Source organism: Tenrec ecaudatus, chromosome 12, assembly GCF_050624435.1.
Source record: "Tenrec ecaudatus isolate mTenEca1 chromosome 12, mTenEca1.hap1, whole genome shotgun sequence".
Lineage (NCBI taxonomy): Eukaryota > Metazoa > Chordata > Mammalia > Afrosoricida > Tenrecidae > Tenrec > Tenrec ecaudatus.
The window spans coordinates 141,981,237-141,993,616 of NC_134541.1; the positions used below are offsets into that span (position 1 = coordinate 141,981,237).

The 12,380-nt window shown below is 55.4% G+C and overlaps 1 protein-coding gene across 3 annotated transcripts; it reads right to left on the bottom strand.

Annotated features, from left to right (window-relative positions):
• Nucleotides 1-225: 225 nt before the first annotated feature.
• OPRL1 (opioid related nociceptin receptor 1) lies at nucleotides 226-4,002 on the bottom strand. 3 transcript variants are annotated; one of them, XM_075528626.1, is made up of 3 exons: nucleotides 3,785-4,002; nucleotides 878-1,233; nucleotides 226-749 (listed from the first exon to the last, which is right to left on the bottom strand). In XM_075528626.1, the coding sequence occupies exons 1-3, from the start codon at nucleotides 4,000-4,002 to the stop codon at nucleotides 226-228; spliced, it is 1,098 nt and encodes a 365-aa protein (XP_075384741.1). The 3 variants fall into 3 exon arrangements, with proteins under 3 accessions (XP_075384741.1, XP_075384740.1, XP_075384742.1); XM_075528625.1 differs by having other exon boundaries at nucleotides 3,770-4,002; XM_075528627.1 differs by having other exon boundaries at nucleotides 3,724-3,878.
• Nucleotides 4,003-12,380: the final 8,378 nt, after the last annotated feature.

Genomic DNA, 12,380 nt, shown 5'->3' on the forward strand with positions numbered 1-12,380 from the left:
GGGAGACAGACATGGTCTTGGCAGGGGGTCCAGCTAGCAACATGAGGGCCTCACTGCCCTGTCACCATGTCCTGCCCTTCGGCTTTCCAGTAGCCCCAGAGCCAAGCGTCCGGGTCGAGGGGACGCGCCACCAGCAGCCTAGAGCGCAGTGACCTGCGTGAGCTCCGTATTGGGCGTGGACGGGCTCTGCGGGCTGACGGGCGCCAGGGGCAGGTCCACGCCTAGTCATGCGGGCCGTGGTACTGTCTCTGTGGTCTGGCGAGCCAGGCCAGCGTCCTTGGCGACGCTGCGCACGCGGTCAGACACCTGCGTGTCCCGGCGCAGGGCGGAGGCGCAGCAGAACTTTCGGAAGCAGGCCTTGAAGTTCTCATCCAGGAAGGCATAGAGAATGGGGTTGAGACAGCTGTTGACATAGCCGAGGGCCGTGCAGAAGCGCAGCAAGGCCACGGTAGCCTCGCTGCTCGGCTGCACGCCCAGCCCCTGCACCAGCACGAAGACCTGCACGGGCGTCCAGCAGCCCACGAACACGGCCACCACCACCAGCACCAGCCGCGTGATGCGCCGCAGATTCCGGTCCTTCTCCCGAGAGCCGGAGAGCAGGCGGACGCCGCGCAGTCGCCGGATCATGAGCGAGTAGCAGACGGAGATGATGAGGACAGGTATGACGAAGGAGAAGAGGAAGACGCAGATGGCAAACACCGGCCCCCAGTAGTCCTGCGGGGCAGGGATCTCCACAAGGCACTCGATCTCTGTGGGTAAAGGAAGTCAGACGCTCAGGGACAGGGAATGGGGCTGGGGCACAGGACGGCAGGCAGGGCTGATGCCGGCCCTGGGTGGGAAGTCCAAGGCTGCCCCAGGGTGTGGGACACACACTGACCTTCGTCCTCCACCTGTGCAGAGCCCATGATGGCGACAGGGATGCCGATGATAGAGGCCAGCGCCCAGATGGCCACATTAATGGCCTGGGCTTTGCTGGACGTCCGGACGTCGAGGGCACGGATAGGGTGACAGATGGCCACGTAGCGGTCCACACTCATGGCAGTGAGCGTGAAGGTGCTGGTGAACATGTTGTAGTAGTCGATGGCAATGACCGTCTTGCACAGGACGTTTCCAAACGGCCAGAAGCCCAGGAGGATGTCCGTGCCCTGGAAGGGCAGCGTCAGCAGGACCAGTGTGTCCGCCAGTGCCAGGTTAAAGATGTAAATGTTGGTAGCTGTCTTCATCTTGGTGTGTCTGTGGGGAGGGGCAAGGGGGGAAGGGGAGGCTTCATTCGACATCCTGGCTGGACCTGACAGCAAAGAGCGCCTCCAGCTGCCCCAAGACCACACAGGATCCTGGTCTAATGCAGACTCTGTGCCCAAGCTGAGGTACCCAGGTGGGTCTCAGGATAAAGCTGGGCAGCCATCCTAATGAGCTCATGGACTCTGGGGCCACACAAAGGGTAGAGGCCCTTGAAGTCTGTTTTGGAGACATTGAGGCACGGGGGTGGGGCGGGCAGACAGAGCACACTGGACTCTGCTCCATGGTAAAAGGGGAAGGAGCCTGTCCTCTCCTGTGGGATCTCCCCCTAAGACCTCTCATTGACAACAAGGTGGATTGGCCCTAAAGCTGCCAGGGGGTTCTCAGAGCCCACACAAGTCCATCACAGCACCTTGGGTCGTGCCGAGACACAGACAGAAAGTGGTGCAGGATGTGGCTGGAGCAGAGCACCTGCAGCAGTGCTTGGGAAACTGTGATCGACATCACACTTATTCGTGAGCTCGACAGCAGTGGTGGTAGTGGTGGCAGAGGAGTGGCAGGGTGACAGTGGAGGGCATTGGAGGTGGTGGCTGCTGTGGTGGGAATGGGATGGGACGGGAGGAGAGGAGAGGAGGTGATAGTGGAAGGCATGGGGTGGAGGGAGTTTGATGGTGGTGGCCATCACAGTGATAATGGTGCGGGGGGGTGGCAGTGATGGAGGTGGGAGGGTATTGTTAGAGGTGATGGTGGGAGGGGAGGGGTAGAGATGGTGATGGTGGGAGGGGGAGGGGTGGAGGTGATGGAAGGTGGGAGGAGGGGAGTGGAGGTGATGTGAGCATGGAGACAGCACCACCCCTGATAGCTTGCTGTGTTCATTTAGCTGCCATAAAAGAATGGTGGTTTCATTCTACCTCTGAGAGAAGGATTAAAAATAAGCACAAAGAAACCTCGATTATGCTCAAGTACTAACAGCAGAGACCATCACAGAAACCTCCACATGGACCCCATCCACCTTCAGACTTGTGAGCCCCATGGGCGGTGGTCCCACTCTACAGAGGACAAACAGACTCCGGGGCCCTGAATCGCTTTCAGAGAGAGTTGGCAGGGTGCTTTTGAGTCTGGAGGCAGCTGGTCTGGATGCACCAGCTTTGAGGACACCATGTGCTGTTCCCGGGCCCATGTGGTCAGGGTGTTTCCAGAGAATGGTCTGGTGACCATCCGTGGATCACAACCCTGCCCTCCCTGCCTGCTTGGATTCAAGGAGATGCTCACAGGGCTTCCCAGCCCCACACAGCAAGTGTGAACATGGGTGTGTGGCCGCCCTGTCCGCTGGCCCCAGCTCAGGACGCCTTCCAGCCACCTCTGGTTTGGGGGTTCGAACAGTCTTCCCAGAATCCTGCGTCGCAGTCCAGATCTCCTGCCCGTCCTTTGTCTAGCTGTGTATCACATGCGCACACATGTGCATGCACATGCGTACGACCCACACATAGACATCCATGCCTGCACTGCGGGCACACATACAGGTTACATGTACATGTGCACGGGGTGTGTGTGCGTGCATGCTCTATGTGCACTTTAATGAATATGAATTTGCATACACATGTGTGCTTGCATGTGTTTCTGTTGCATCTGTGTCATGGGTGCACATGTGCCATGCATGCATGTGTATGCACACATGTCCTCCGTGCATATGCATTTGTGCATGCATGCATACCTGCACACACAAGCACACACACATCAAGCTCTCTGCTTCACCTTCCTCATTGTCCAAGTGGTGACAACCAGACCCAGAGGGAACGGGACTTGGTCACTGTCACGTGATGAGCAGAGCCTGGGCTCTCCCAGTCCTGGCCCTGCCACTGGCCCGACTCTGCTGCTCACCCTTAAATGGGTGGAAAGGCCGTGGCTCCGGGCTCTGAGCACATCTTCCAGCTCTTGGCTTCCTGGGTCAGGTGCTCACATCTCTGGTCGGGGCTCCCTAATGTGGCGGTGCCAGCCTGCCCCTGCCCTGGCACCCACTCTCATCTGCATGGCATCCTGGTCAGAACTCTCCCTCCCTGCCATCTTCACTCCTTTCAGTCTTCCCTCACCCGCCCCACTCCCAGCATACCAGCCCCCCACAGCAGGGCCACCTGTCATGAGCCCTGGAGCCCAGAGAGTGGGCCACAGGCTGCCCAGCACCACAGACCCACATGTCCGTCTGCCATCAGTGGGGAGGCCCCCCTCAGAACAGAGTCCTCTGTGCCGGGCCTGGTGCCTTTCACTCAGACAGCTTGGCACGGAGCCTGGCCCACCTCAGACACCTCAACGGTGAGGTCATTTGTGCAGAGTGATCACTGTGGTGACTGAACTACATATAGCTTCACCTTCCCCCAACAAGCAGGGATGGGCCTGAGTCCTCTCCTCCCTCTGACAGAAGGGTCAGTGTCCAGGGCCTCAGGACTGACTGCTCCCCTGGGAAACAAGGAAGTCCCTGAACAGCACTGCCTCAGTTTCCCCCTCTGCCATCTGGGAGAAGGGGGCGGCCTACCTGAGGATGACGTACATGACGAGGCAGTTTCCCAGTAGCCCCCCAACGCAGACAGCCAGGTAGAGCCCCACGATGGAGCCCTTGAGCCCGAGGGACAGGAAGGTACCGTGGCTGGTGTTGAGCAGCAGAGCTGGGGGCAGCAGGCTGGCATTGGCGCCCAGCAGTGAGAGGTTGCCCTGTAGGTGGCTGCCGTAGAAGACCTCCCAGAACGGAGCAGGGAAGAGGGACTCCATGACCTGGGAGACAGGTAGACACGTGTGTCTGTACCTCACATGCATAGACCTGAGGCACGTGTGTGCGCATGCAGGGCCATGAGGGGTCACTGAGCACATGACACACATGTGGGAGGGACACAGGGGACCCACAGATTCACACAGACCTGGAACAAACAGGCACATGGCATCTACAGGGCCATAAGGACATGAGAGATTCACACAGACATGAGACAGAGACATGGCACATAGACAGGGACATGTACACAGATTCACACAGGGACAGGCACACATGGACACATAAGAACTTCACATGGAAACATGAGAGATTCACACGGACACGGGACAGACACATGGCACGGATACTGGGACACATGACAGAGTCATATAGACAAGACAGACATGGCACACATGCAAGGACACAGGCATAGACAGGTGACATAGACATGGGACACATTCATAGGGACAGAGGACAGACACCACATGACACACATGCAAGGACAAGGACACAGGTGACATACACAGCCCTGTTCACACAGGAACGTAGTCGTATTGGTTTATAGACACCCAAATGAGATGCATGGATGTGGGTACACGCCAAAACACGTGTCCACACCAGGGACACATGACCACACAGCTGCTCCGTGCACACAGGTTCAGAGATACAGCAATATGTGTGTGCGCACACACAGATACACATGAAGATGCCTACACTGAGCCACATGCACATGCAGACTCCCAAGGGCCGTGTGTCTGAGCTCACACAGGCAAAACATGCCCCAAAATGCTGGAGCCTGGACACACAGGACCAGACACACAGAGCTTCCTTCCATCCACCCCCACTCTCCAGTTCTGCCCTGCCAGAGCCACCTCCCCACCACCCAACCCCCTCTGCAGACTCAGGTGCTCACCTTGTCGGGGTGGGGGTGGGTCAGTGCTGGGATGTGGGGTTCAGGTTTCAAGCAGGCGAGGCTAGGGGCTGGAGTGCTGAGGGGCTGCAGGAGGCCCCTCCCCAAGCACTGAGTGGTCTGCTGCAGTGCTGGTGGCAGCAGCGGCAGCTGGATCTTCTCTGTAGACGCCAGAGTCAGACGCAGTCGCTGCTGAGCTGCCGCTTGGAGGGGGGGGGAGGGGAGGGGCCACGTGGGCTGGAGGGGGAGCGTGTAGAGAAGGCTCACCTCACCCCACACAGTAGACAGATGAAGGAATACAGAGAGACGACAGATGGGGCCCCATAGACCCAGATAGACAGGCATGCCACTCAGCACACGCACCCACAGACATGAACACAAACGGGCTCAGCACACAGACACATGGACGTGGAAACAGGCTCAGACACAAGGACATGGATAGACATATGGACATGGTGACAGACACACGGACAGGTTCCAATCCACAGACATGCCAGAACCAGATGCAGGGTGGACAGTGAGTCCCAGCGGGGAAGGGTGGCGGGTGCTCTCATGTCACCTCAAGAGACTGCCCGGGGCTCCAGAGCACAGCTACCCCCTGCCCAGCTTCCCCGCACCCCCTGCCAGTACCTGCGCCCTGCCGGACCCCAGCCTTTGAAACCTCAGCTGCTCAGCCCAGGGCACAGCCAGACCTTGTGCCCCTGGGACCGGCCCCTCTCCAGCACGTGCACGTGGGTGGGGGGCACAGAGGTGGGTTTGGCTCATCTGCTAGGGTGCGCACGTGCAGCTGACTCAGATGGACACCAGGGGCCAAGGCCACACACTGACCTCTGACCTGAGTCACTGACACCACCCTGTCACAGGGCTGCTTCCCCTGTGGCTTTGAAGGGACTCAACACAGAGCAACCTCCCTCCTCAAGGATGGGGACCTGGTTGCTAGGATACAAGGAGCCCTGTCGCTAGGATACCTGGACGTGGCAATGCAGACACCCAGGACTTGGCATCCCACATTGTCTCCTAGGACTCATGTCTGTGTCTTTGCTGTGTCCAAGGTGCAGGACACGTGTAGAGACACGTGCCATGGCCACAGACATGTGTGTGGGTCACTCGGGGACATACCAAAGCCACACATGGGTGGGGACACACAGGCCCACATTGAACAGACACGGTGCACACTCGGGGGCCAGCACAAGCAGGACACACACCAAAAGCACCTAGTATGCTTGTGGCACAGTGTGGTCTACAGGGACACACCAGCACACACAGGTCCACAGTCCCCACAACTGTCCCCAAGGCCCCAGCTGTCCCTGGGCCCACAGCCCCCCACAGCTGCCCCCAAGGCCCTAGCAGTCCTTGGACCCACAGCTGCCCCCAAGGCCTCAGCTGGCCCTAGGCCCATGGCCACCTGCCTACAACCCCTGCTGCCCTCAGACCAGCACCTAGCCCAGGAGTCCAGCTGGGGTGGACTTGTGGGACCTGGAAGGCCACCGTGTCCCCTCACCACCTGCACCACCGGTGCCTCTGAGACTCTCTACCCGCCCTCCCCCCATAAGCTGGAGGAAGGAGGGGTTATGGTGGAGAAGGGGCCCACAACCAAGCAGTCCTGCTGCCATCCCTCAGAGCTGAGTGGTGAACCTGACCTGACCAGGTATGGTACCCGAGGTTGCCTGTGTGCCATCTGCACCCCTCACCTCACACCCCCCAGGGCCCTGCCCTTGTCCCCACTGTGAACTTCACATTCTGCAGAGTTCCCGGGGGCGGACATCTCATCCGAGGACACAGCCATTCCCTGGCTGTCAGGTGGCCAGGACTGGGAGCCCTCGGAGCTAGGAAGGGGCAGCAGGGGCCCCACACAGACCGGGGGAAGCTGGGCTTGACACTAGCATGGCTTTCAGGGCTTCCCGAGACAGCAGCTTCTCCCCCGGCTCCGGAAGCAGAGGGTCAGGACTCAGGTGCCGCAGGGCCACAAGCTCCCAGATGTCTACAGGGGCAGGTCCTGCCTGGTCCCACGGCTGCTGGCTTGGAGGGATCTTCCCTCAGGGGCTCCCCACTGGGGCTCTGACTCAGGTTTGATCTCACAGGACTATCACAAAGGCCCTCTTTGCAGCCAAGGCCACGTTCAGAGACAGGTGGGGCTGACATAGCTGTTGGAGGCACAATTCGCCCATCACCCACAGGCTAACATAGCATCAGCAGTGGCACAGGAAGCGTGTCTCTGAAAGCACTCCAGGGACAGCTCAGGACACACAGTGACAGTGCACAGGCGTCCACAGATCACCCACTGTGCTTGCGGATTACGCACGAGCCTCCCAAGAGCTTGGTGCCTGAGGGAGAGACACCACACTGGGGGTGCACCTCACGGCTGCCTCACCTGGAGTGGGACTGCAGGCCGCTCCCATCCTCCTTCCCTTCTTAGGTGCCCCAGAACACCCCCCTGGCACCAGGAATGGGTGACTACTGCGACCCCCGCAGCCCACCCGCAGTAACCCCTACAGATAATCCACAGTGGCCCCCTAGGTGAAGCAGTCTGACAATTTTGAGTTTCATCGTAAGTAAATTATCATATCCTTATCATTTAAACTATGATTTAAAAAAAAAACCCAAACCACTGCTGTCAATTCCGACTCCTAGTGACCCTCGAGGTTGGCCCCAAAATGCTCTGGTGGGTTTCCGAGGGGGGACACTTTCGGGGAAGTACTCTTCCTCGTCTTTCTCCCAAAGAGCAGCCGGTGGGCTTGAACCGTCGCCCTCCATTCGCAGCTGAGCACTGAACTGCCTCGACTGTACAAAATCCTAGCCTGTCCGTTTTGCCATGCCGTGCGAAACGCTGCAGTCACCTAGGCGCAAACCGAATTCTTACTCCGCAGTGCACACACGGCACCAGCAGACGCACTCTGGTCACCGGCTTTCCATCCACGGCGAGTTCAGAGCACCCAAGGGGGAGCGCTCCTCCAGGGGTGGTCCAGCCTCCGGCCCAGCCCCGAGGGGACCCCCAGGCCTGTTCAGCCAGCACCAAGGCCCACCCCGGATGGATGGCACCGCACAGCACAGCGATGCGGCACCAGGCAGGAAGGAGGGCAGCTATGGCCCCCAGGCTGCGCAGCCCCCGCCCCCTCCCCGGGCAGGACGGGGCCTAGAGTCCCGGCTCCCTGGGCTTCGCTCTTGGCTGTAACTGCACGGAAGCCGTTGACCATACCCTCCTCCCACACGGGAGGGGTACACCGTCCTCCTGATCGTTCCATAAAACAGTCTCTTTTTAAACAATAGAAGACGAGAGGGCTTCCGGCAAAGTGGCGGACCGGCGGCCTCGGGGTTCGCAACCAAAGGCCTCGGCGAGGCTGGCCCTGGACCCCTGCGCCCCAAAGGGGAGGGCAGTGGCAGAGCAGGGAACGAGGACCGAGTGTGGACGCTGAACAACAGTGGCAAGGAGACAAGGCGCAGCCACGGTGGACTCTTGCCATCGGCCTGGTGCACTGCGCTGTGACAGGAAAAGTGGCCACCCGACGTGTGTCCAGCATCCCCACTCACCACCCCCACCGACCGCCAGGTGACGTGCTGCCTCCACCCCAGCTCCACCCCAACAGGACGGCTCAGTTCTGGGGTGCCGCACCTCTGTGGACCTACTGGCACCCCCTTCCCCATCAGACCGCCTGGTCACTGGCCTCCCTGGATGGACAGGGACTCCTTCTGTACCCCGCTGCCCTGCCCCCACACGGTAAGAGTTTCTTCCGGAAACAAGAACCCTGATCGTAAACACCATCTGAGGCTGCAAGAACTCCTTCCAGGGCTGATCCTGACCCCTGGTGACATACAGCCTGGCAGGACCCCGTGTAGGGCCTGTGTCCCGCCCCTCCCAGCCCACCCTGTAAGCAGAGGGAGCCCTACCTCCCCCTTCGACCCACAGTCGTCTCTGTCCTTTGTTGAGTTTTGTTTTCCCTTTCCTTGTCTTTCATTTCTGGCTTCTTACTCTTTTCTTCGATCCCTTCCTAATACGTTTGACTTTCTTTTCCCATAGTTCATTTCTTTACTGTTCTCCTGACTGCTTTTGTTTTCTCCACAGCTTTATTGCATTTTTAGCTTTTTCTTTTTCTCTACCATTGTTGGTGCTCTTGAATGTAGAGCAGATAAAGCAAATGGAAGAAATTATGAAGTAAAAGAGCTGAACAGATCATTCCGGAGGGCAGATTGAAAAGACAAAGTATCATAATGAAACGTGTAAAATAAACAATAATGAAATCTGCAAAGGCCTGGAGTATGAGACCCAAACAGGGAAGGACACATTCAATATCTCTCAAGCAGAAGGGATTGAAGAAAAAATTCAAGCCTCATTTGCAAAATCGAAATATTCTAAGGGCAAATGAACCAATACCAAGGGCTCAAGTAGAAAGGAAATGTTTTGAGAATGATGATGGCAACATATGTACAAATGTGCCCAGCGCCAGGAACTCACAGGCGCCCGTGGAGATGTCTCCACAAGCTGATGAAGCACTGGGAGCACTCACAAGCCGATGCCCTCCAAACTGGAAGACAGTTATCCAGCCAACCGACTGGAACATACCCATATGTGTAACCCATTCCAAAGAAAGGTCACCCAACAGAATGTCGAATAATAGAGCAGTGTCATTAATATCAGATTCAAATAATGTACCCCCCCAAAAAAAATAATTAAAAAACCATTCCAGTGATAGCTCAACACAGGGAGTTCCCAGAAATGCAAGCTGGGTTCAGAAGAGGGCGTGCACAGGAGGGAGATCATTGCTAACAGCAGGTGGACCTTGGCTGAAAGCAACAATTCGGACAAGTTGTTTACTTGTGTTTTATTGACTATGCAAAGGTATTTGATTGTGTGGGTCATAACAAATGATGGCTTATATTGAGGAGAATGTGAGTTTTACAACGCTTCATTTAATTCCCATGGAACCTGTGCATGGACCGAGAGACAGTCACTCATGCTAGAGACAACCAATGTATGGAGTGCCGTAAGGTCTATAAGAGCCCCCAATAAAATGATTTGACCAAACAAAGGGTAAAACATCACTTTGAAAAGAGCCCCACCGAACTATTCTGCTAATATTGAAGCAAGAATAAATATCAAATTTGTGGTGTAAAAAAAATGAGGCAAAACCAGGGACTGCTCTGTGGGTTAAAATCAAGAAATTGAATATCGATTCAGTCTGTACGCTGAGGAAATAATCGGAGAAATCAGACCATATGAAGAAAAACTCAGCATCAAGATTGAGGAAAGACTCGTCAATGTGATATGCAAACAATACAGCTTTGCTCGCTAAAATGGAGGAGGACATGAGTTACTTCTGATGAAGGTCAGCACTGCAGCCTTCGACATGGATTACAACTCAACATACAGAAAACCAACGTCTTCAGGACTGGCTCAGCAGACAGCGCCATGATAGAAGGAGAAAAGACTGAAGTTTTCAAAGATTTCATTTTACTTGGATCCATAGTCAATACTCATGGAAGCAACAGTCAAGAACCAAACGAGTTCAATTTGGGCAAATCTGCTGCACAGGACCCCTTGAAAGTCTTCAAGAGCAAGGGCATCCCTTTGAGGGCGAAGGTGTGCCTCACTCAAGCCATGATATTTTCAATCGCCTCACATACCTGCGACCACCACTTGTATGTCAGTTTGCCACACTGTGGTGGCTTGTGAGTTGCTGGGATGCTGGACGCTACCTTGCCGGTACTTCAGAGACCAGCAGGGTCGCCCAAGGTGAACAGGTCTTAGCCATGCTTCCAGACAAAGAGCAAACGACAAAGAAGCAATAAGCTGTCCACTTCAGAGGGCTCTGCTGGTGTTAGGTGTTGAGTCAGTCCCACCCCAGCAACGCCATGCACAGCAGAAGGGACACCGCTCAGTCCTGCTCCATCCTCACAGCTGTTGGTAAGGTTGAGCCTACAATTGCAGCCACTGTGTCACCCTTGACTCCACCCAGTGTGCTGTCCTTCTCCAGGGACTATTCTCTCCTGACGACATGACCATAGTGTGTCACACAGAGTCTTCCAACCAGAGGTGTCTGCTCCTTGGCAGTCCCTGGTGCGTTCAGCACTCTTCCCCAATGCCAGCGTTCAAGTGCATCGATGCGTCTTTGGTCTTCCTGATTCAGTGTCCAACGTTCACATTCATATGAGGCGACTGAAAATACTATGGCTTGGATCAGGCACACCTTAGTCCTCAAAATAACAGCCTCATTTTTCAAGATTTTTTGAGAGAGGTCCTGTGCACTGTGTCATTTGCCCTCTTGACGGCTGCTCCCAGGGCACTGACTGTGGAGCAAGGCGAAAGCCTTGACAGCGTCAGTCTTCTCTCCATCGATTAGTCTCGTCGCCAGGATTTGGGTTTTCTTGACATTGACCTGTAATCCATAGTGAAAGCCACAGTTCTTGATCTTCATCAGCAAGTGTTTCAAGTCCACCTCACTTCTAGCAAGCAAGGTGGCGTCATCTGCAGCTCACAAGTTGTCAACAGGCCTTTCTCCAATCCTGATCCTGCATTCTTCTTCAGACAACCCAGCCTCCCCGAGGATTTGCTAAGCACACAGATTGAACAAGTATGCTAAGAGGAGACAGCCTTGACCCACACCCTTCTTGATTTGAAAACATGCAGTATTGTGTTCACACAACTGCTTCGTGATCCGTACACAAGTTCCCCATGAGCACAATGAAGTGTTCGAGAATGACTAGTCTTCTAAAGGCCATCCATTGCTTTGAATGGTGCACACCGTTGGACGTCTTTGCATAGTCAATAAAATGGAGCAAACAGCTTGCTAGTTGTGTTAGGCCGGGTTGACTAGAGAAACAAATCCAGAGACACTCATATGTATGTGTAAGAGAAGAAATCATGCATCAATAAAACAACCCAGCTCAGTCCAGATTAAGGCTGTGAGTTCGATATTAGCCCACAAATCCGATATTAGACCATGAAGTCCTCTTCAGATTCATGCAGCCCCATGCAAGGATGTGTTGTGCAGGAAGATCACAGGCCAGTGTGTGAAAAGTCTTGTGGATCTAGTGGTGGTGCAAGCATCTCCACGACTCTGGCTGCCATCAGCGTGGCTCCATGTGGCTTGTGAATGTGAAGCAGAGAGAGAGTGGGTCCAGCCACTGGTGAGCTCTTTATCTGTCACACCTCCAAATTAGGTCATCAAGCTGCGACCTGATTGACAGGTTAAAATCCACCTCTTCAAAACAAACCAAAAAAAACACCTCTAATATTGTGGGAAGACAAGGAGATAAGCATTCAAGAAGCTGAACGACCACACACCTAGTAGACCCCACAAGAAAATCACCATGACATATAGCAATCAAACTTTTCAGAACCAAAGATAAGGAAAGAATCCTGTGATCAGAGTGGGGAAAATACTGTTACCTACAAGAAGACTCATCTTAACATTGGTAAAGCGGAACACCAGCAGGACACCATTGATAAAACTCATATCCTGGCGAAATAGCCACATGGCAGCCGAAAACCGTATA

Excerpts from the sequence above, each read along its gene's own strand:
- OPRL1 (XM_075528625.1), bottom strand. The coding sequence starts at position 4,002 with ATGGAGTCCCTCTTCCCTGCTCCGTTCTGGGAGGTCTTCTACGGCAGC. Across the intron at positions 1,234-3,769 it reads GTCATGTACGTCATCCTCAG|ACACACCAAGATGAAGACAG; the intron begins GTAGGCCGCCCC and ends CCCTCCCCACAG. Across the intron at positions 750-877 it reads TGCACAGGTGGAGGACGAAG|AGATCGAGTGCCTTGTGGAG; the intron begins GTCAGTGTGTGT and ends CTTTACCCACAG.